The sequence below is a fragment of the Notothenia rossii genome, assembly GCF_949606895.1.
Source record: "Notothenia rossii genome assembly, chromosome: 8".
Classification (NCBI taxonomy): domain Eukaryota; kingdom Metazoa; phylum Chordata; class Actinopteri; order Perciformes; family Nototheniidae; genus Notothenia; species Notothenia rossii.
The window spans coordinates 60,745,450-60,770,909 of NC_136906.1; the positions used below are offsets into that span (position 1 = coordinate 60,745,450).

The following is a 25,460-nucleotide window of genomic DNA, read 5'->3' on the forward strand; positions in this document are numbered from 1 at the left end:
TCTATTTTAAAAATAGAACTGAATTCACATGCTACTAAAACATCTGGGAATGCTGTCAGTTATAGTTCTTAGCAAGAGGATATCTCAATCGTCAGGTCAGACGTTTAAGTCATTTTAATTGACTTCTGAGAACAATTTCACTTTTAAATAAAAAATAAATAAAATGTATTCTTACTGTACAAGCAGGCCTATCTACTATTCATTCATTTAATTTAAAATCGTATAAAAAAAATTCTTTTTAAAAAGATCATTGCTCTGTCCACTCTGAGAAAGTATATCAAGTATATATGAGTACTTTCTTTACTTAAGCAAAATAAATTAAGTATGTTAAAGTTGAGGTCATAACATTTTAAATATTTAAAGGTCACCTATCATGCTATTTTTAGGCAATAGCATACGTAGGTCTCAGATATATCAAAATGGTAACACTTTATATTAAGGTACAGAAATTCACCATCAACTAGTTGTTAATTAACATGCATGTTAACAACTAGTTCACTTCACTTTAAAATAGGGAACATGTTCTTATATAAATACTTAATTTTGAGTTATTTAGACACAATTAACACTTATAGTTTCATGTCTTGTTCCATACGGATGGATCATTTAGTGTTATTATGGGAGAATTACTTTTCTTGTGCTACTACTGCCTTATTAGGCCCATATTGAGCAGCGCATATTAAGACCAAAACTCATGTCCAACAACTTCCTTACCTCCAATAGCTTAGCACTTATTAGAGGGTTATTGAGGAAACACTCTCAACTAATGGCTTATTACTTGTAGAATATGGTCATTTAGAATAAGGCATCAATAAGCGTTTTATAATGACTAATAAAGAGCAAATATACTGCTAATATGCATGTTAATTAACAACTAGTTGATGGAGAATTTGTGTACCATACAAATATATAAAAAAACATGTCTATAAAGTGTTTAGCTCAAAATACCAAACAGATCACCCATTCTGCCTCATATCCCTCTATTTCACTTCCTGTTACAAAAGTGCTGATTCTGGGTATAAAGCTTTAAAAAGAAAGAAAGAAAGAGGGGGCGGAGCTTATGCCTGCTCATGCTTGAGATTATACCGGCAGTTACTGCGGTGATGAAACGCCATATCATGGATTATCAAGGATTATGTCTGAAACAGTATGGAGCTCAAAGGCTTTCTCTCTTGCCGGTTATACCACAAGGTGAGTTTATTTGTATTTCCTGCTTCTTCACACAAATGCTCTCCAGTACAGGGTTATTTCTGAGTGTTAGCAATGCTTGCTAATGTAAACAAAGACCATATTACGTCCAACAGTCGGGCATTGTTTCTGATAGCAACGTTTCTGATAGGGCCGTGGGTGTAAAGCCAGCCTACGTTGCCGATTTTACGTCATATCGGACGCAAATCTGGATCAGCTCCGTCGTACCCCCGTTTTTAGAGATTTGGGTACGGAGGAAAAGAGAGGGTTTTATTTTCTGACGCTGTGTGAGTTCCCTGAAACACGGGGACACATATTTATGTATAAAAATGCATTTTGCATGATAGGTCCCCTTTAAAAGCAAGTGTCAACTTAACCCAAGCCTTAATTTAAGGTATTTTTGACAATGTTCCGTCTTAAAAAGAGCTGCTTTATTTTTTCCCAGAATCCCATCTGGTCATCTGCTGCTGCTCTAAGATGTCAGTACAGACAGCGGGCCAGAAATGAAGGTCCTGGTGCTAGAAGCCAGGACTGCCTGTCAGGATGTCAGGGGGAGGAAGTGGGAGACGGAGGGGAGGAGGAGGGGGGCAGTGAGCCAGGTGGTGCCGCCTGTCTGAGGAGGAGGGGGAGGGGGGCGCGTGTCTGGGTTCATCTTATCCTGCCAGCCTAAATTGGGGTTTCAGAGCAGAAATGTCAGCCCGTTTGGCACGTGTTTTGTTTGCCTGTTTGCAGCACACAAACACACAGCAGGTCATCTCCCTGTTCCTCACCAGGGAATGCAGAAACATGCGCTCACAGACCTGTTGCTGGGTGATACTCAGTACGGCGGCTGGAGCCATTCCCACTTAATGTTGCAGCGCATGGTGTTTGTCTACTTTGTAGAGACGGGTGAAATGGAGCGTGTCCATACATTTGTCTCCTTTACTCTGCCCCCCCGCCCTCCTCTGGGTACGGCTTGTCTCCGTCTTCCAGAGAGCTGACCTTTCAGCAGATGGAGCCGACTACACCCTGCCTCCAGTTAAAGCCAGAGGGACCCTCTCTGCCCTGTACACAAAACACACCAACTGTGTTCCTATCTACAAATTGGCGTTCATATCACCCTAGAACTAGTAATACAATTACCTTGTTCCTCGGACAGCAATTTAAGACTTTGCACGAGCTGAAGACCTTTAACCTGCGTCCGTGTGATTCTGGAGCTGTGCACGCCGCTGGCTGTCTTAGCGGAACATCACACATTGGTTATTTCTCAGGCCATCTTTTTGTTATTGGTTCATTGAAAGCACCACTAGTGGAGGTGTTGATTTGTACATACTACTTGGATTCTTGGTCCATTTGCTGTTCCCAGCAGTAACACTGTGTACTCTTTAATTTAGTCATGACAAACATCTTGCCTTGATGTTAGTCAATGGGATCGTTTGAGGCATTATCTCAAGACATTGTGTACCAATGTTGTTGTCATATGAAGACAAAATAATCCGGCAGAGAATTGAGTCTCTCTACGACAGAAGGCTGTGTAGAACCGAAAGCATTGCAGCCCAATCTCTCATCATTGTGTGAAAGCGTTGTCAGTAGCTTGAGAAAAAAACACTCATCCAGGCACAATACACCAGATTGTTCTCTCGACTCTCTCTTTTGTGAGGATAAAAATGTACTATGTTGTTGTTCTCGCTCTCTTTACCTGCACGCACACACCGCAGGGAACCCTTACCCTCTCCTAGGGGCTGTAGGAAATTCGATCTGGGAAATAAAAGAAATCAGTAACTGAGGCGGAAGTAGATGAGACCGGTTCAAAAGAGGCAGGTACCCCAAAGTCATTCATCACACCTTTGTCACAAATTGAAGACATCTCGACAGCGGTGATGCTGGATTTTCTTTTAATGCATTGTATTGATGGTGCCATCGGGAAATTAAACTCCTAAATCTAGAATTCTGCCATGCTGGAGCTAATGAGCGACACAGGAATTAAACCTGGGTGCGCTGGTGGACTTGCTAGAGAGCGCTGCAGAACTTTATCAGTGAGACAGAGGTGCTGCAGAGACTTGTTGTTGTTGTTGTTGGGTTTGTCGGGATGACAAGGTGATAGGCCTCCTGGCAGATAAACTCGAGATCACACAGGTGCAGGGAGGAAAAGAGCTTATCTGCGCGGCGGTGTGTGGGCGTACAGCGTAACACAACAACAGACGGGTGGCATAGATGTGTCTAAATACGGTGCCTGATGAGCAAAGACTTTCAGGGAATTCTCCAAACTAGTGACTTTTTATTCCTCAGCTCCACTTTTCATACCGTCATTGGGTTTTACAGCCTGTGTGACCTGGTGCCGATGGTTGGGGGGTGGGGGGTGGGGGCATGATGATTAAGAGCTTTATTAATGTTATAATTGGAGTTGCAAGGGAAGTTAAAATGACGTGCGGAGTAACATCCGTCCTGTGACCTTTTTAAAATCCATTCAGAACACATTGGCTATAGTTTTATATATAGATCACCAAATGAACAGCTGGCCGCAATGCACTCTTCAGTTAACAGCGACTCCCTCAGCACCACTCGAACATTGTGTGTGAACATGAGAGGATTATATGTAACATCGATCTTAAAGGGGACCTATCATGCAAAATGCACCTTTGTACGTCTTTTATACATGAATATGTGTCCCCGGTGTTCCAGGGAACTCACCAAGTGTCAGAAAACACAACCCTCTCTCTTTTCGTCCGTACCCAAATCTCTTAAAAAGGGGCTGCAACGGATCTGAAAAAAACGGATCCAGATTTCAACACTTTTCTACGTCACAAAGAGGTGCTCCGCTTATTGGTCAACTCTCCACCTATCAGGGGAATGGGCCACGGCCACATGCATTGCCAAACCTCTCATTCGCATATACTGTAGGACGAATTTCCGTCCATTTGGCTATTATATACGGAATAAGTAGCAAGCATCGTAACAGAGTAAAAATAAATAGGGACAACAGCTTGTCAACTAACCATTCAGAAACGTCCTGCTGCAACCGAGATGTTTGCACCTCCACCAAAACCTCCGCTGCTTCAGGGTCAGTTTCTGGATCAAATTGATAATATGCTTGAACACATGCATTGCTCTGAGATGACATGTTTATTCCACACTCGTAATCACAGCAAACATGGTAACGTCACTCTCGCCGGCTCATGCCCCCCTCTTCTGCAGGGGGGCGTGGTCAGCTGCTGCTCAGAATTTTCAAAGACAGGCTTGGAATAGCGCGAAAATTAGCGAAACGAGGCATGGCTAAGAAATTTGGTTTGGTATTTTGAAAAATAAAATGTATAAATATACCTTATATAGGTATGGTCATACACTATATCATTTAAATATAGCATGATAGGTCTCCTTTAAGAAATTAGCTTGTGAATTCAATGCCTTTTACTGACAAAAGTGTGCATTAAAAGGCTTTGAGGTAGACTTTCAAGAGCTTTTCTAAGCTGATCTTTGTTAGGAACTTATAATGGCACATAATAACAAATAATAATTTCACAATTCCACAACCTTGAGCTCTCAATTTGATTCTATTGTTTTAGTAAAGATTAAGAAAACCAGAAAATAAATAATACAAATCATATATAATGTACTTGAAATGAGCTTAGGGCCCCTTTAAACACTTATTTTTTGTTTAACAAAACAATAATTTATTTAATTATCAAGGTTGAATAAAATATGATTGACTCATAATTTCAGGCTCCCTCAGCACTTCTTCTCTGTCTGAGGAAATGGTGTCTGTTGTCATGATGGTGTTGGGTTCTAAAGTTTTCAGTAAATAAAGAAAAGTTCAACTCTTTAGGAGAGGAAGAATAGCTTTTTACTGTAAAGTTTGTATCTTCTGTTGTAGATGTTGAAATGTGTGTCTTGTCGCGGAGTCTGTCGCACTGATTCAGCCAAACAGATGAGGGAACACACACAGTGGAACATCTTCAAGGCATTAATCATGGTCTATTGCCGGCTAACATCCATCTCTCTTCCTCCGGCTCGGCTCAGATTTAGTCAGTGTCAAACTCTGCTGTTTTCACGCTGAGAGAAATGGCCTGTCTCATTCCAGCACAGCTTTGCTTCCTTTTACATCATTTATCATGGTGAAAGCTGTTTGCTGTGGGAAATATCCAAGTAATATTGAAACCACGGCGCACAGACACTTTCTACACACATCTGACTTTGCAGCGTTGAGACTAAGCAATATCTTTTGATGTGTGTGTGTGTTGCAGGAGATGGAGGGGAAAATCCAGCATTTTGATACATTCCCGTGAGACAGAGAGGATACCATATCAGCCTGGGACCACAAAGAAACACACACACAGAAAAAGTCCAGCGCCCTCTTCTTGCCGGGAGGAGAAACATGAGGACGATGTTGAGGACATTCAATGGTGCTATCGTCTCAGGAACCTGGCCAGATCCAGACCATCATACACACACACACACACACACACACACACACACACACACACCCCCCCCCCCCCAACGCTGCCGGTCGACCCTGGTGCTATCCTAACTTTCATCCACATTGCTCTTTGGGATTAGTTCTTAACTTTGATGACGAGCAAAAGCCAACAGATCGGGTGGTGTCACCTGGACACACACACACACACACACACACACACACACACACACACACACACACACGCACACACACACACACACACACACACACACACACACACACACACACACACACACACACACACACACACACACACACACACACACACACACACACACACACACACACACACACGCACACGCATGCATGTACTTCAACAAACACAGCCGGAATGCACACACTCACCAAGACCCTCACCAGCAGAAAGTGTGAATGCAGCGTCCCGCTAGGAGATGAGGACAGATAATGTTCTGAATCACTGGACCACATTGCTGAGCCCCCCCCCCCCCCAAAAAAAACCAGTGAAATGCTTCGTCATAGGCCAGTAGTTACGGTGCTATTACACGGCTCATCTTTTCCCGTCATGTTAGCTACTTGATTAATTCAATACCTGAGCCACCGTCAAGGATACTCACCCCTGAACAATAGTTTGAGTGTGAACAAAAACTGGATGAGGTTAGCGCAGTGGGACTAGAGCCGAGTCCTCTTCATTACAGCGGCCCCGGTGTAGACCCCCCCCCCCCCCCCACAGTTTCTGTCTCAGACTGACTGGTGACCAGGTCAGCTGCAACACCTCTCGTGTACCCTACCTCTGGCGTTCACACTCGCAGCAGATTGTCATGTCCTAAATAGTTTGTGGTAGCTCCACACCCCTCCTCTTCCTCCTCCTCACTAGCATTCACAGTCTGAATGTTTCCCTCCAACCCCCCCGGCTGAGGAACTGGAAGCAGTACAAATTGGAATGCGTCTAGAGTTTGCACTGCCTAGCGTGTGCCTTATGTAAAACCCCTTATATTAAAACTGATATATTTAGCAGGATTTTTTATTTACTTGTGACAATGAACAGGCTCCAATTTGGGGTTAGGTCCTAACCACTGAGGTCAGTGACCTTGAAGCAAAAAAATAAATAAAATATATATATATTTAAATACCATTAGGTTGTTTAAAATCAAATCTACGTTACATCTCCAACTGAAAAAGCAAACTTTAAAAACATCTGAACACAAAAGGAGTTTTAGATAACACTTACCTTTAGTGGATGAGTCTGGCCAGACGCATCTCAAGCACTTGACATGTTGTTTAAATATTTAAATGTATTCATGCCCTGTTACAAACCCAGAGCAGTCTCCACCTGAGCGGACAGCAGGTGTAGGACAGGTTGACACCACCAGCTTCTCTTCAGTTTTCCATATGCAAAAATGATGATGCTAGTCAGACGATTTACGGTGCCAAGTTTGATCCCACTTAAAAGAAGGTGCTCAAATAACCTGTTCATGTGAGTTTTGTTAACTATGACAATGTTCTATTACATGGTCACAACAACCTATGTGTTATGTTATGTTGTATATTTGATAATACTTTTCTACGGGTTTTTTCTTTTGTTGGTATAAATGCTTTGCTTGAGTCAACATTTTGCAACCCATAATGAACAAGGCCATTCTAGGCAGTGCCGTCACTAAGTTGTATAAAGCATTACACGGTTTATTTTCCCCCTCCTTTTCAAATGGGCTTCTTTCCGACTTTATGGAATTTATTGTCAGTTTTTTCTCGACACGAGACAAGAGAAGCTGGATTCTGATCTGTGGCCAACACAGTAGTTGTTTCTCTTGACTGCAGTAAATGAAGATATTTACTGAAGCTTTATAATGTTTTCATGGCATTGTCATGGTTTTTGGAGATGCCATATTGTGAGCAGGTGCATGTTCCTTCACTCTGGGCCGGTCCTCCAACTCACCTCAAGCTCTCTGCCTTCTCTCAGACTCTAGGTGACAACAACAAAGAGCATATGCAAACTGGCAACCACAGGTTAGCACTTGGACTACTGCAGAGAGAAAAACCAACGCTACCTCAGCTTAATTTATTTTAATGCGACAACCGTTTACTGGGTACAAAATCAGTGTTTCTCCCCCCCCCCCCGAAATACTGCAACATCTCCAGTACCAGATCAGTGAAGGCACGGCCCTGCAGTAATCCAAGAGTTCCTCATATCTCTCCCATTGTTCACTATGTTTGCATTTGAGCCAGATGATGATTGCATACATTGTAAGCATATTTGGTGGACTGTGTATTATAAGCTTTAGTTTCATTTGTACTGTTCCTAGACTCTAGAGATAACAGATCTCCTCTTTGGGAACAATCACACCCAGACTTGGTTAGAAGCTACATCTTTTTCCTCCTCACACAACCACCGCCTTTATATTCAATTCAGCATTTTTTTTGGTGCAGATTTTCATCTCATGATTCAGATTATTTATTATTAAACACGTTTTACACCTAATTCAGTCAACTGTCTTTTTGTACGTTTGAAATGTAATGAAGCGGGGAAGCGTTGCGCGTCTGTTTTAACAATTGTCGAATTGCGAAGCGTTTGTGTAGCAGGTTTTATTTGCCGTGTGCGGGGGAATAAAGGGTTTACAGGTCACTCAGGTTCAACACGCGACAACATGCCCTTGCAACGTTTCTATTTATTTAATTGTTCCGCTGTTTTCTTCGTTAAAGTGGTTACGGACTGTTTGGCATACGGGAAGAGACTCACGAGGACGGATATTTAAAAACATTGCATCCGTCTAGTAGATCCCAGGAAGAGAAAAAGGACCAGAGTTTCTTAAATGTTGTTCACTTGTCTCCACTTTCTGCCAAAAGAATTATTTTTTAAGGAATTTAGAAAACACATGGAAATAAAATATGGGTAGTTAAATGTCATACATTGTGATCTTCCTTTCTTATTAAAAAATTGTAGCCAGTTTGGACTAACAACCAATTTTTGTCTGGTAGTTGAGACTGCTTAGTCCAGTATGCAGAAGGAAGGGTTTGTTCTATCCTGAAATACTTTGTTTCTTCCCTATTGTTTCACACTTAATTTTAGTCGAGACTTTCCATACCTTTGTCTATTCTGTTCTGTGTGTATTTACCACGCCTGTTCGAAATTGTTACTTTAGTGTAAGTTATTATTTGAAATGAAACTTTTACTGTATTTCTCAAATAAACTGCTGTGATACTTGAATAAAAGGTGCAAGCTGATTCTTTCAAATGTTGATATTTCTTACTGTTTTCGAAATACAAAACATTTCTGTTAATAAGCATGACCCACAATGACATTAATAAGCTGCATTGAGTGGAGCACTGATCTTACCCTTCAGTCATTAATACAGTATACAAAAAAAAAAGACTCAACAAAGTGTTCATGTTCTGGTATATGTATTAGGTTTCAATAATAACAATTGTTAATTTCTCCTTTTTGGGTACAGATTTACAGACATACCATTTTGAATCCAACCTAATTTTTTTTTTCTAAAAACATTTATACAGAATTGCCTTCAGGTTTCAAAATATACATTTTCCTTCCTGTATTTACAGAATACCAACCCCAAAATCTCAAGGGTTGCAATGGAACACGTTGTATAAAACAAAGAGAAGGGGGCAGGGGCAAACATGAAGACATCAAACATGGATCAAATGATAACAGTCACAGGTGATATTGTGCTTTTTTTCTAGATCATCTTCTGATCAGAGGTCAGCGGAAGGGGCAATTCCCTCTCTCAATGTATTTGTCTTTATCTCAGTGTGAATTAAGGGGCAAACAGGCCACTCACCTCCCAGATGTTATCTCAATCCAGCTGGAATTTCACAAGAATGCAGATCAAATAAAGTGTTCCTCTTGTAAACCCTACATGACCCAGATTTGATGGTTTTTCCTATGTTTCCCCAGAGTAACACAGAGTTCAAAATCTGTTTCCAAAATTACCTCATAAATCCACACTGGATGTAGGCGCTTCCCGAAACAGAGGAAAGCAGTCGTTGGATTCCTTTACTTTTCCTCGTGTCCTTTAGATGTCCCTAATGAAAAGACATTCATACCCCCCAAAGGAACTCTGCTCTATCGACTGTAAAACGTACATCTGTCAAACAGAATTCTCAAAAAGGAACAGAAATCTGGACCGACAATGGCTCCTAGTAAAGAAAAACATGGTGAGTTCATGGAGATCTGGAAAAGACTGAACTAAAAAAAAAATCTATTTTTTTGTAGTTTACTAAGAGGGTCCCTGTGCCTGTTGGATGAGAGGATGAACTACTACCATGACACAGTACTGGAGGTTAGGTCACCTGACATGGCTGAGTAGCTGAACATGAGTACATTCTGCACAGGGCTGTTTTTGGGTGGAGGGACAGGAGACAGAGTGGGTGGGTGCTGGCGTCCAGAGGTCGTCGTCAGACCGGCCCCCGCCCCAAGCTGCCGTCGCATGTTGTCCCCCGGCCCGGAGCTCAGCTGGTTGCCGTGGACCCCGTGAGTCGGGGGTCCCAGCCCACTCAGCTGCTCTGGATGTACTTCTTGATGACCACGCAGCCGTGCCTGAAGAGCGGGCAGGGCAGGGACTGCAGCAGCGTCCACGTGTTGGAGCAGGGGTCAAAGGTCTCCATGTTGCCCAGAGCCGGACCCTCGCTGCTCACGATGCCTCCGGTGGCGTAGATCTTCCCGTCCAGGATCACAGCGCTGCACAGGAAGAAACACATGGGTGTGAGGTGGTGTGTTAGGGTCTTTTAAATATGGAGTCGTATCCATTGCTAGTTAGCTTAGCACACACACTTTAACCTGGGTTAACAGCTAGCCTGCCTCTGTCAAATGGTAACACAACTACCTACCATCACCTCTAAAGCGCAATAATAAGTACATTCGATAATTTCTTATTTGTTAAGATTTCACTCAATTTTGGGGTTATGTCTCAAACAACAGAACGTTTTAAATCTGACCAGTTGATTGGCTACCAGTGGCAATTTCAGAAGTTACTTGTTGTGGCATAAATATATATATTATTAAATGCACTTGAATAAACTAATTGAGCAAGATATAAGTTGAACAGCAGAGAGTATGCTAGGTGGAGTTCGTTATCAATTCAAACACAGGCTCTCTGTCCAGTGTTCGTGCTAAACTGATGTGCTGCATTGTTGTATTCACAGAACACACAAAAGCAGCTTCTTGTGTGACTTTCAAGATTTGTATTAATTCAAAGAGATAGATTGTAGATGATCTAAGTGTCTTTGAAACCATTCATGGTCAGTATGTTGGTACTGAATCCGTTATTTTTCTCATTGGTAGAGCCTGGGTCTTTAATCTGGTGTAGGCAGTTTTTATTTCTCGTATCTTCGAGCATATTTGAATTCAAGTGGTGTGAGAGAAAACTAGACTGTTTCAAACGTTAGAAACTTTATACAGTGAGAGGAGAATTTGGCCAATTACAGCCTGTTCAACGATGGAATACCCTGCAGGAAAGGTTGCTATACCAGCATGGCAACAACTTCCTTAAATGCAAAGCAACCCCAAACAGAAACATACTAACCTCTTCCAGAAAACTGCCTACCGTGGGGGGTAACATGTAAATTACAAATGATGGGTTTTCTGCCCAACATACTGCCTACCCCAGCTCTAACTGTTCCCTCTCTTACATCTGTATGCAGCTTATGCAGACCCGACATGTCCTACTGCTGCTGCTGCTTCCTATTAAAAGCCCTCACTGTTAGGAACAATTAATAGCGAGAGATAATCAGTGTCGGGGAGATAAGTAGGTGAACGCAAGTGTGAGCTAATTTGGGGTGATATGAGATATCTGTGACTCGACACGCAGGAATATTGCTCTGATTATCAATCGGGATGAGACAAACAAAGCCAGATCGGAGACAACACATCCACAAACACGCTGATTGTAGAGCTGCGTTTGATTTTGTTTGACATAATTTACGCTTGTTCACGAATTGCCCAACAAGGATACTTTGTAAGGTAGAGGGGGGGGGGGGGGGGGGGAGGAACGTAACATTCCCTCTTGAGGGCGAGAGAAGAAGAAAAAAAAACGAATGAAAAAGCTAATATTTCTACAAATGTGCTCATTTGATAGGAGAAACAGAAACAGGAGTTTGTGTGCGGAGAGGATTAAAACTTGGGCTGTAAGCTGATTAGGGCTTTGTGCTCCTATTGGGGTTTGGAACGATCTGCATTTACATAAGGTGCACGCTCAAACACACACAGAGCCAGCAGCATGCCGTCCTACTGCACACTGCTGGGGAGGAAACAGATTATTACATAAAGCCTAAATCTACTCAGAGGAAGCACAGCTGATCCCAAAATGGAGAGAGAGCACAGGGGCAAAGCCTGGAGCTGCTCTTCCTGATAAACAGAGGGGAGGGAGGGGGGGCCGGACGCAGCGGAGGGGGTACATCGGCTCTCCTGCACTGTGACCTGCTGGACTTCATCTCATGTGCAGATAGTCTCTGAGTCTCTGTGTGAGAGGTGCTTCCCCTGCTCCTCCTCTCTCCTGTCAGACGCAGTTCACAGCAGCGGAACAGCTGCCTGGCGTGTGCTGCTGCAGCTTATCAATAACTCTGACAATGTGATTTATGTTACACATTCTGCACATAAGATCACCGCCTGTAATTGCTTCCCGAATGCATTTTTTGTGCATGCTTCTCGTTCTCTGCAGGAAAAGAGAAAAAAACCTCTTTGGCCCATAAAGGAGTGGGTTCATTATCCAGCAAACTGCACAGCTCAGTGGCTCGAGCTGACTGGGATACTGTCGTCCCTTTTCATTTATCTCCCTCTATAAGCCATTATGTGCCCACAAGTGGTGTGAAGGTTACAGGTGTGGTGTACAAGTCTTAGCTTTACTGGACATCAGGATAAAACTGAGCGATTCACTGCTTTGAGAGAATGTTGATTAAATCTAGCAGAGCTTCTGATATTTGATGTGAATTGTTACAAAGGCTTTACTTATCAAGCCTTTTTGAAAATCAAGACCATCAATTTAAAGCCACGGAAAAGTTTATCTACCAAAACAACTCATTGAAAGCTGTCAGCCCACGACTGGTTTTGTTCAGGTTTTAATTAACTTCCTCAAAAACATCTTCCCTGCTCAGCCGCTAACCTGCGCTTCCACACAAAGACTGCTAGATAACTGATGAAGTTGAGTTGTACATCTTTTTGAAGCTTGAACAAATGTTTTGGGCTTTTGAAAACATGGTTACAGTTCCACGCTGGGGGGTTTAAGTTAGATGCGGCGCAGCTTCCTTAATAATATCTTACCTGCAGAACTGCCTGGAGTGATTCATGTTGGGCCCGGCCTTGATGTTGCCTTTGTCTGGATCATAGATAGTGGTGGCTCGGGCGTAGGCTCCTCCCAAGATGAATATAAAACCGTTTAGACTCACTGCAGGGGCGTATTTGTTATCTAAAAGATACGAGAGGAAGAGGAGAGCGAGAGAAGGGGGGAAGAAGAAGAAGAAGAGAGATTTAAACAAAACACAGAGCTATTGTTTGAAATTCATTCTCACATGCAGCGGCAATTTCCATTCAGTATAATGGCATCAATTTGTTTTCCTCTCCTCGGGCCGCATGCAAAAATCATCATCAACATTCTCCTTATCACTTTACAGATGTGCCATTTCCAAGATTGCTTTGGTAAAAAAAAAGAAAAAGAAAAAGGCAATGAATGGCCGACCTGTGAAAAAGCGGAGTTCATAAATCACTCCGGCTTTATTGGGTTCCGCTCCAAAACATGTTTGGGCTTGGCAGCGATATAAAAGAGTTACCTAAGTCCCAATAATTCACAATTGCATTACGCCCTCTGGCAGACCCATACATTTACCGGAGGAAGAAATTGAGAAAAACATAGTGGCACACATTATGGGCGACACATGAGTGAACAGGTGGGACACTGCATACTGTATAATTCAATCTGATACTGTATACAGCGAACAGGAGCACAAAGGCCTCCAAGCAGCACCGCAGAAGAATTGTAGATGATAAGGAAACAAAATGAAAGCATGGTTTGTGTGGAACAATGCCTCTGAAAACCTGCAGCTTGAGAGCAGCGGCCCCGCTGTGTGGGAAGAGGAAGTGTGTTTCAAAGTCGGAGCAATTTCTCTTGAGCAGACTGCAGCTGGCCAATTTACAAGCAGCATGAATAATACACAGACACTTGGCCGAGAGCCTCCTCAGTTTTCTGCCACAACGGACACACATCGCTCATCAAGAGAAGGGACGTCTGACGGCTTAATAAGGCCGGCGGAGACCCTCAAAGCTGCTCTGGTGTTGTCCGACCGCCTAGCCTTCTCTCCGCCCTCCACCCAGCTGCTGAAAGGAGGCGGCCATGTTTAATTAGCAGGTCATCTCTGGAGGCGAGAGGCGCTTCAGAAGCTGACATGCTGAAAGAACTGCTTTGTGTTTTAGGCTACCCCATAATGTTCTGTAAAAGCAAGACTAGGGGCCAGACGCATAGACTAATGCTGACATATAAAGCTAGACATACACACTGCTTATCTCCCCTCAGTACTCTCTAAATGGATTTAGAAACAATCCTAAACATCCGGGTGTGTATTGATATTTGGGACAGCTTCACCACTCATTAGAGCGGGCTGTCAATAAAAAGAACGACAACGGATTTCACCGATGGTGTCGCATCAATGAGATTCAGCAGCAGTGCCAGAAACAGCCGTCATTATGCAGCTATTTATAGAGCCCATAGCACACATTCATCACATGCACCTATAAAGCATAACGGCAGTAATATCTCAATTATTCATTTTAATGTCATACAGAGGATCGATGATTCATTTACAAAGCTCAATTTGAAACAGACCACAAAGTGCTTCACAACTCAGGATCAAATGAAAAGATCGTTAACACACGGCTTGAATGTTAATTAAAAAAAATAATAAAACCCATCACCCTTTCTTAATTTACAGCCAAGTTAAGAAATGCACATTTGATTGACATTTCACTTTCAACCGATAGATAGATACTTGGTAAACACACATTATTTTACACTCTAAGGTTACCTTTCTCATATATACTCATACGTAAGGAACTCTACTGCACATCATGCCTCGAAATATGACTTCTTTTCACAATAAAAAGGACATATGGTCCACTTCCTTTGTATATTGGACCAGATATCTGTGGCAATGTGAAGTAAACCCATGTCTTTGTTTGATTTTGCTATGTTTGTGTTATTGATGTAAAAGAGGTGTTTGTGTGTGGGACTATAAATGATTTGTGTGTGTATGTTTTGTTTATACATCGATCTACAGCCACAACAATGCTACAATTCTAACACACTGATGCTTAGCAAGTGTCTATGTTACCAGTCTGCCTCTTTCTGTAGAGCGAAGATTGCTAACATTAAGGAAAGAGCAATACAGAAGAGCACACCTGAGGGTAATGTATTCTCCAGGGAACATGCCTCACAATGTCATGGTCACACTTATAAAAAACATTATACTCTGTTATCTGAGCATCATAGTCAACTATGCTGCATGTATAATGCTTGATGACTACATTTAAACACAGATCATGCTTTCTGATGCACTACATTAACAGTCAAACATTATAAATGTGACTAATAATGTATTCTACTGCAGGGCTTATGGATGCTTTCCACTAGTTATAAACTAGAGGTTGACTGATAACACTTTGAATACATTATGACTACGGATACACACATGACTTTCTCTTGGAACAAAATCACACTGTACATTTATATATAGTTTCATATTTAATATCTGTCACATACTTATGTATATATAATACCTTGCTTTATATCTTGTTATTGTTCATTTGTAAATCAACATGTCTTGTTTATTTCTTGTCTTAATTTGTATAGTACAATGCCATGTCTGTTTATGCTGCTGCAGCACAAACATTTCCCACATTGGGATCAATAAAGTTCTATCTTATCTGATCTCTTATGACTTTGAGTATGCTACTGTATACTGAGCATATATAATATAAATATATATAATATATTCATCAATATGTACTTAATTGAATTGACACATGCAAAAACAACGTCTGTTACTGCATTGACTATTATGATTGTTAGGATGTGTAAAGGTATTAATAATGTATTATTAACCCTACCAACCAACCTCTAGTTTATAACCAGTCCATAAGACACTTAGAATGCATGTTTATGACTGTTGGTATACCCTCTGGAACTCCCTTCCACAACATATCAGAGACGGCACCGACCACCCCACCTTCAAAACACAAGTTTTCAGACTGGCTTTTAATATGTGAATTATATAGTGTTGCTGTTCTTATATTTGTATTCTATTATATCTCGTTTTATCACCACTGTAAAGGGTCCTTGAGCACCTGAAAAAGCGCTTGGAAAGGAAATGTATTATTATTATTATTATTATTATGTGTATGGTGCATTCATGAAGCATCATAATTCGATATCAATACCCTCATAATGCACTGTAGATGCTGCCTTGGAAGTAAGTGCGTTGCTGCTTTCATGGCTGAATACAAAATCCCACTTAACTTCAGCCTCTAAATGACTTCACGCCGTTGTTTCATGTCTTACATGACCACGGCAGTCATTTACGCACAATGAAATCCAATCTGAAATTCTGCCGCAGCCATCTGAGGCATCGGCTTCGATTTCAGCCCCTTGACAGACAAGTTGCCACTGATTGGTCCTCCTCACATTCTGCCCAACGTGTTTATTTTCTTCTTTTACCTTTTCCATCTCATTGATATGCAGCTGCCAGTCGCTCATAGTGTGTGTGTGTGTGTGTGTGTGTGTGTGTGTGTGTGTGTGTGTGTGTGTGTGTGTGTGTGTGTGTGTGTGTGTGTGTGTCTGTGTTTGTCTGTGTGTGTCTGTGTGCCAGCAACGTGTGTACATGATGTTTTGTGTTAGGTCCCATAAACACAGAACACTCATTTCTCTCCGCTCGGCACCTGAGGCAGAATAATAACAGGATGTTCTCAAAGGAAAAACCTTTTTCTCTTTCCCCCACAGAAACTCTCACCATCGCTACCTGCTTGTCTACCGAGGACACGCAGTAAGCATCTGGTTTCAGTGCTTGGAGAATGAAGACCTGAGGTTTACCTCATTCTCATTGGCCAGCCTCAAAGGACTGCTGTTGAGGTTCAGCATCTCCCCGACACTCAGCTCCTGCTTTCTTCCCCTGGCCTACGCCGCAGAAAACATGCTGTTGGTGCCTAAACAGCACTGAGCTACAGTAAAGAGGGAACAAGTTTAGACAAACCCTGCTATTCTCGGAGACACAATGGACTTTTGTCTGGTTTCAAAGATCTGATGTTAGAAAACACTGGGCAAAGAATTCACAACTGACCACATTCTACATAAAACATGAACAAAGGGAAGGGAGGGGCGGGCAGCAAAACAAGGCTTTAACCCGGCAGAGCTGGTAGAAGTCGAGATGTGCCTGCAGGGCAGCAGGGCTGACGTAGCCTCTCACACTCCGATAAAACAGCTTAGTCACCGAATCTGGGACCCCTCGGGCTTAGGTCAAGGACAGCAAACAAGTGAAGACGCACACACACACAAACACGGCTACGATGTCAGAACAAACACCTTTCTGTTGCCATACATCCATTAAATAAAAGGTTGGGTTCTTTAATGTGTCATGTCTAAGAATGTACTCTAATATTTATTCTGAGTCTTTATGAGAGGATCAATAACTGTCTAAGATGTATTCATATTTGTCCTGTCTGAAGTGTCTGTTTTATTCGGTCTATATCATTACCAGCTTTTAAAGGGTATTACATTTATATTCCACTGTTTATATCACTTGTTTGCACTTCTGGTTGGATGCAAACTACAGTAATTGTACTTTGTGCTAAAGTTGAATATAATGTATCCTGATGTAATATGTCGTTTTTTTCTTATATTTCCGACCAATTTTACTATGATTTTCTTTGGAATATTTTTGATACACTACACTATTAAGTTCATTTATGTTTCTCCTGTTTTTTACTTTCTAAACGATGACTTTGTTTTGACATATAATACTGTTTCATAGACATGTTATACAAAGTCCTTTTTTCTGATTCTGAATTTGGCCTGCTATACTAGCGCTCTGGAAAAGATTTACCAATGCAGCATCATCAGTTTCTCTGGTTTTACTATTTATAGGTCTGTGTTTGAGTAAACATGTTTTCATTTTTTTAATTCTATAAACTACCGACTACATTTCCCTGTGTTGGATTTCAACAGACACTGGAATGAAATGGCGGCCAAACATGTCGAGATTGAGATTTAAGAACAATTTGGAATAGTCTCTCAATGTTTCCAGAGCTGTATGCTACCATGTTTTTTTCCTCAAATGTTTGAGGTACAATACTATGCTGTTTTTTCTCATATCTAAATTATGTATTTTTCTAACTTGTTGACTTACTATATTGCATATATGTTTTAATCATATTTTCAACATACTACAGTACACTATGCACCTTTCTCTCATATCTTTCACATGATACTGTGCCATGTTTTCTGACTTTTTCGACATGCTATATTATGCAAATCTTTCTTATATTTTTATCATAATTGCAATTTTTCTCATTTAATTAACTTTTTTTTCCAAATGTATTTATTTATTATTATTATTATTTATTTATTCTATGCAGTTCTTTATTATATTTCCGATATACTATACTATTTAGTTTTAAAAACTTTTTTAACATACTATACTATTTGCAATTTTCTTATATATGTCGTAATATTTTCGATATACAATTTCGTTTCTGATATATTTTTTTGTTGATTTTTTTAAATACTGTACGATTCATTGTACCAACAGGGAGCCACTTTCACCAAGTCCTTCAACAATGGCGTGTTGCAAAGCCGAAGTGACTTGCCAAACGTGAAGTCAAAACATCTCTCCAACTGACTGGTGTCATTCTGTTAGTTTAGGAAGCGCTTGATTTGATATGCAGATGTGTTTTCTATGCACTGAGCACACATTTCAATGTTCTGTAAAGATATTCAGTGTTGAAGCAGTGCAAGGCTGATGATGAAAGAGCTCCCGCTAACATGCTGGACAGCCCGGGCCAATTCAACCCCTGATCTTCAACTCCTATCTGGATCCTGCATCACAGCAGATATCTGATTGAATAAAGCTGAACACTACCGCAGAGATAACACGACCACAAATATATCACACAATTACAATACTACACTGTAGAGATCCAGATAAGCCTCTACAAACGGCAGTCGTCATCACAAAGCACAACAGAGACATGTTAATGTGCAGTCAGTCATAGGTGGCGAAAGAACAATAAACAAGGAATACACGAGTCATTCTCCTCAGGAAGATGGAGGCTCGGTGCTGGGTGTCCTCTCCGGCTTCCAGAGAGCGCATGGGGGACGGAGGAAATAGGACAAAGAAGCCTCAGTTCCTGCTGCCAGACGCTTGGATAAGATTACGACAAGGTAATTGGAGCAGCAGAAACTTTTTCCTTTATCACACAACGTCCTTTTATTCGGTGTGAGGAGAATAAGAGCAGCCTTTGAAATGATGGGCCAAAAACCGCAGAGAGAGCGAAAGTGGATGATGTGCTTTAATTAAGTATGATAGGGACCGATTGCAGGGGGGATGTAGCTATGGAAACACTCCATCTTTTCCACGTCTCGCGCTCAGTCACGCTCACCTCTTACATGCTCCACCTCCATAATGGCACTCTCAACCTGCCGTGCCCATTGGGCTGACACGTCATTTGCACGAGCAGTTGTTCTGCTGTCAATTTCCAGATAGAGCAGTCTGGGCGCGGCGCCTCTGCTCTCAGGTCCCCGGCGTCCACCAGTCGATGGAGACCCGTCTGTCAGCAGGGGACGAACGCTGGCTGAATACTGGAGGGGGCCTTGGAGAGGAAGTGTGTGTGTGTGTGTGTGTGTGTGTGTGTGTGTGTGTGTGTGTGTGTGTGTGTGTGTGTGTGTGTGTGTGTGTGTGTGTGTGTGTGTGTGTGTGTGTGTGTGTGTGTGTGTGTGTGTGTGTGTGTGTGTGTGTGTGTGTGTGTGTGTGTGTGTGTGTGTGTGTGTGTGTGTGTGTGTGTGCGTGCTTCACTCTGAATGTGCCTGAGAGGATGTGTGATAGCAAGGGATTATTAAAACATGCGGTACCCAAAATATAAAAAATATTTTCTCACTTACCCTGGAGGGTTTGTATCGACGTAGATAGTTTTTAAAGTCCCCGGAAACTTTTTTGAAATTAGGCTGGTGATGAAGTAAAGCATACTTTTGCAATTTGGGACAATATTGTATAAATCTGTCTAATCTTTTGATTGGTTTAAAGTGGGTGGGTCTTAATTATTCTGTTTTATAGTGTGCATATGTATACATTATTAAAATAAACAGTATTATAATTTAATGAACAGTATTCAATTTCACATTCTCTCCTAACATTCAATTGTACATGTTCATTTACTCTTGCATTACACTTGCACTATTGTAATTGCCCTATTTTATTTATTTGAATGTCTTAAGTAATATTGTATTGTTGGAAGAGCCTGGGAATGAAAATGTGTATTGCATTAACTAGGCTGTAACCGTTACGCATATGAAAACAAAGCCTCTGAATCTTTCATTTCGAAAACGTATTCTCTTCCATAACATTAATTTAAAACCATTTGAATGTGACTGTTGGTGAGGTGTTTAGTTAGTCAATCAAATCTAAAGAACCCACACACTGGATAGGAGATTTATTTTTCCTAAATATGTGATGTCATGGAGAAATATTGGAGGGTTCTCTTTGGCTTTAATATCTGCTTTTCACCATGATATTATGGAATTAAAAAATAATAATAATCGCCAAGATCTCCTCATTCATTATTCAGTATTGTGGAATAAGTGCCCTTTACAGAATACGCTGTGAACACTTTTTGTAGGGGCATTTTTCTTTAGTAGACATTAATTAATAAAAGGAAAAAAGCCCAGAAAGGGCTCGCATCCCTTATGACTTTTAAGACAAAGACTAAGTGTCTCCTGCAGCTATGCTGAAGGCCTTGTCGTACTGTACATAGACTCAGATTATTCAGCATTTAGGTAAGCTATGAGTACATGACATAGCTCTGCACATTTTAGCCCCTTTTATTATTTTGTGTTTTTAAGTATTTGTTTATATAACCTTAAATATTGAACACATTGAAATTGAGTTCTGATGCCTAAAATAGGTACAAAGCAAGTGTATCACAATAATTTATTTAAATGTATGCTGAGAGGAACATGGATGTTGTGGTGGAGTATATTAATCCCCCCAAAACATGCTCACTGAACCGCAATCAAACGCAAATGTTTTAATACGTTGGACAAGATAAAGATCAAAAGACTTTGAAATAGTTTTTAAAAGAAGACGTAAATTGATATGGAAGAGTTGACTCTGAAATGTAACTGGTATGAAACACTTCATATCCGAATAATATGAGAACATGTCCTCGCACCTCACAGCTATACAGGGTGTCGCAGTCTGAGAGGAATGGCTGGATCAACCAGGATTATGGATTTTTCAGGAAATGTCATTTTTCAATGCACAAACAAAGTTCCTTTCACCTCCATTGAGCTGAGGTGTAGGCAGAAATCTCACAGAGAGACATCGTGAAACCTTGGCATTTTGGTTGTTTTGTTGAACTGACCTTTTAAGGAAGGCAACAAGGTTTCATAAATGGTTGACCGCATGTGCTGGGGCTCCATTACCATCCAATGTTTCAGAACATATACAGCTCAGCTGATATTGAAGATAAAGTAGGATACATAGACACCACGCATCTCCATGGACTTTTTCAGGAGACTATTTTTGGCACAAGGGATATTATTTTTCACTCTGCGAGAGATGGGAAGTCAGTCCTGATAAGTGTTTGTGAAACCCATTTGCAGTTCATGCGGGAGATGGTCCATGCAGAGGGAAAACACATACGCACACACACTCGCAGAAAACGCACACAGCTGTATTTGTGTCAGTCGATAAGACAGTGCTGGGAGACCGCGAGAGACCGTGGGGGGGAGGCGTACGGAGGGGGAGGCTGTGAGACAGAAGGAAGGGGGGGCGAGAGAGAGGGGAGATGAGCAGGCAGATTAGAGAGGCAGAGCGATGGGGGGAGGCAGAGGGTTGATCGAGAAGCGCTCCCCACCGGCTCACTAAAATCATCGCCGGCCCAATTTCACAGGAAGCACTAAACCTGTCCATTATCCCCCGGCTCGCTGGCTGTCAGACACAGGCTCATCTACACCCTGACAGATGACGGTCTGTCTGTTTGTCCTTAACACACATACTAATAGACAAACAGAATGCAAGCACACACACAGAGTAACCTCCCGGCTCGTTACATAATTCATGCGCTGTGTACCTGTGCCCCTGGGGGAAGTGTAGTTGATATGAGGTAAGTAGAGGCTGTGTGTGTCTGCGTATCTGCGTGCATGTGTGTGTTACTCGACAGACTTTGCTCTCATTCCTCCTCTGCCAGCTTCTCTTCCTGCCCAGTAATACCATTCAGCTCTCGCCCCAAACACCAGCGTTACATAATCTGAATAACACTCGCAGTAGTGTGTCTCTGAAAAGGCTCTAATAACAGAGAGGGAGGAACTGGGCATCAATGCTGACGGAAGTGCCGCTGCTCCAGTGCTTTAATGATCCACTGTGTCAGGAAACAGTTGAATTCAAATACATTTATGACCCAGTGTTTCTCCTCTAAGCCAGAATTAACTGCAGCATCAGTACGCCGCCATTTGAGCCGCATCTGGATAGCTCTACCCCTAGAGATTACGTAATTTGCCAACATTTTAAATGGGATGATCTGGCATGAAATAGATCATTTCAATCTTTTTTGAAAATGTATCAAAATGTACTTAAACATAGAAGTTTTTGCTTCAACATTTTTATTCCAGCTGCAGCTTTAAATTGATGGTCTTGACATTTGGGGAAATTTGCAGAGTGAAAGTACTAAAGAAGACTGATACCAGGATCATATGTGGCCATTTAGTGCAAGGCTGCCCCCACTAGCATTATCTTATTTTAGCATAGGTTATATTTCTTTGTTAACTTAGTGGAAAAAACAAAGCCAAAAATGACAATTTGACATTTGATTTGAAGGAACATTTCTGGTGTAGGACAAATCGACTGGTTACTGGCTCCTAACCAGGACATAGTTGAGCCCCCCCCCTGTAAAATATGTTAGTGCAGATTAAATGTACAAGATATAACATTAGAGTTGCTGGTAGTTGGATTTTGGAGTCCGACTGGCTATTTCCTCATATCTATCGACAGACAGCAGGGGTATAAATCTAACTCTACAAAAGAAAGCATTTTTGTGGGATAGGTTTACACTCCATGTGTGGTGTGTGTCAGTGTGTAAAAGTGTCGTCCAGAACCAAATGTTAAACGGAAAGACTCACAGGATGTGTTCAAATCAATAGCAATCATCCCTGCGGCACTGCACCTTTAAAAAAAACATATTTAAAAAACCCCGCCTGTTGATAAGATCTTTGCAGTGGGAACACATCTGTCAGTGCTTTGATTCACGCAGGGTCATACCATTTGTGTTTTTCCTGCTACCTGGGAGTTATGGCAGCTTACTTTAAGTGTTTCTTCTGATGCTCCATCCTTTACAGGACCCTGGTGGCTCTGACTGGAACGTGGCTGCAGGTTTTTGAGGTGAATAACTACAGAGAGGTCCAAAACATTGCAGCAAACTATGGTCTTCTCATTACACTGATAGAGCAATAACAAGTGAATAATGTTAAATACAGAGTAGGAAGGAAATAATGATAAGAAGAAAACAACTAGGATTGAAAAAGGTCGCACTGACCAATGAATTATCTGTTTCCTGAGTGTGGGTCAACAATCGACATGAATAAACTAACATTCTAACAACACTCAAATCTCATTTGTAGAGGTTTTAACACCGTTAATGTTCTTTATCTTCACCTTAACACACAGGAGATATTATATATATATATATATATGGGATGTCACGTCATGTGTTTTTAAGGTACAAAGTGCAAAGGGAGTAGAAGCACCAAGTAAAGGATTCAGCCTCATAAAGTCATCAACTGTTTTTTCTTCAAATGGCCATCGGTATTTTATAGGTTTGACAGGAAAAGTCAAGCACATGATATGGAAGATATTCAAGTGGGTACATTTTTGAAAACACTGTTGCTAGGCAACCATGGGAACCATAATGGAGGCCCAAAGCCTCTAACAAGATAGTCAATGACCAAGGATTAGAGGAAAGCATGCATATAAATGAGAACAGTAATACTGCAATGTGTGCCTTTTTCAGTGTTACATTACTAATAAAAAGCAGACATTAATATTCATGGGTTTTCTTCTGCTGGTGTGAGGTTAATTCTCTTTCAAATAGGGAAAATGCAGAGGCATAATAAGGAAAGAGAAAGCACGCATTTGGGAATACCAACTTGGTCGACTGGTTTAAAAGGAAGCAACAGTTATGGTATCACACAAAAGGTGATGGCAAACATGGCAACACGTCCCCTGAGGACATGTCTGCACTGTGTTGAAGCTTGTGTGTGAAAGAAACCACATTTATAGGTAAAGAACCATGGGTGTCGTCACCTGTCTTACCTATCATGGGGGATTCAATGAAGCTCCAGGTGTTGCTCTGCGGTACGTAGGACTGCAGGACCCCCGCCGAGCGCCCGGCCTCGTTCACTCCTCCAAACACGTAGACCTTCCCTCCGCACACCGTGGCTGCTGCAGAGTAGACCGGCTTCGGCAGAGGAGAAACTGTCTCCCACTGGTTGGTGATGGTGTCGTACCTGGAGTGAAAGAAAAAGAGATTTCCAATTTTTGTTAGACCAACATTGTCATTTCAACTTTGGATGCATACAAATTAAAACCACAGCGAAATAAATCAGAAGGAAAAGCCGGTTAAGGTTTGAACCTCACCCCAGTTCCATTTAACAGATTCACGATGGGGAGTTTCTAAATGATCTGAACTCTAATGATTCATAAGCTATTCTAACACACACTGAGTCATTTACATCCACACAAACATCGATAGTATACAGAAACTACAGATTTAAAAGTTCCCACTGCTCTGAAATGGCTGTGAAACTCTCATTTTGGCTGCGGGGCTGACAGATATAATTAGCAGAATGCCTACATCACCAGGGAAGATGAAAAAGACCAACCATTACGTACAATGACAGCAATTAAAGCAATTACACAAAGCAACATATGTTGGGAGCTACAAACCATTAGTCTCTAGAGTTGGGCTGTGTGTCAGCGCCGAGCTTTGGACCTTTCTCTCTGAGCCCCCTTTGGCAGAGCCTTTAGCGGCGAGCCTAGAACTCAGCCGACCCAAACCGCCACAAACAGATGAAAGAGCCTGACATGAAGCTCAGCGCAAGTTCAGGCAGGAAGACCTATCACTTCGTATTGCGCGTCATGGCAATACTCGCTCCCTTCACTAAAGGATAGGGAGCGCCACTCCCCACTCCTCAGCTAACCTATCACTTCCCTCCATTCACAAGCCTAATCATCGCACCTGTTAATCCCTCTATATATGCTCTCCCCTTTTCCATCAGCTGTCTTCCAGGTGTCAACGCGCAAGCAGCAGCAGGGCTTCGTCCCAGCTCCGGGTATTGATCCATCAACTCCGCAGTCTTGCGGATTAAGCTACAGGGGGCGTTCCCCAGTTGGCTAGCGGTTCTAGCCGGCCACCCCGCAAACCCGGATGTGGAAGAAAAAGACAAGGATACTGAGCTCCACGGAAGTTCCTCCGGCTTATGGAAATGAGCTACTTCAGGCAAACAATTGACACACGCCTTCAGTCTCTCGAGAGGGCATCACTGGCATCAGGGCCGCTCAAATGCGGCGCTTCCGGCCTTCACGCGGAACGGGCCCTCATCGC

The 25,460-nt window shown here is 41.9% G+C and overlaps 2 protein-coding genes across 7 annotated transcripts in view; one reads left to right on the forward strand and one right to left on the reverse strand.

The window, feature by feature from the left end:
- atad2b (ATPase family AAA domain containing 2B) overlaps positions 1-8,821 on the forward strand; it is a 99,709-nt gene extending 90,888 nt beyond the window's left edge. For both annotated transcript variants that reach the window (XM_079643096.1, XM_079643097.1), the window contains one exon: positions 5,409-8,821. In XM_079643096.1, coding sequence (XP_079499222.1) covers positions 5,409-5,450 — 42 coding nt within the window. In that variant the 3' untranslated portion in view covers positions 5,451-8,821. The remainder of the gene's footprint in view (positions 1-5,408) is intronic.
- A 160-nt stretch (positions 8,822-8,981) lies between these two features.
- The window catches only part of klhl29 (kelch like family member 29), a 208,731-nt gene continuing 192,252 nt past the window's right edge, over positions 8,982-25,460 (reverse strand). For all 5 annotated transcript variants that reach the window (XM_079643102.1, XM_079643101.1, XM_079643100.1 and 2 more), the window contains exons 13-15: positions 24,170-24,363; positions 12,870-13,014; positions 8,982-10,292 (exon numbers count right to left, since the gene is read on the reverse strand). In XM_079643102.1, the coding sequence (XP_079499228.1) occupies positions 10,109-10,292; positions 12,870-13,014; positions 24,170-24,363 (523 nt within the window). In that variant the 3' untranslated portion in view covers positions 8,982-10,108. The remainder of the gene's footprint in view (positions 10,293-12,869; positions 13,015-24,169; positions 24,364-25,460) is intronic.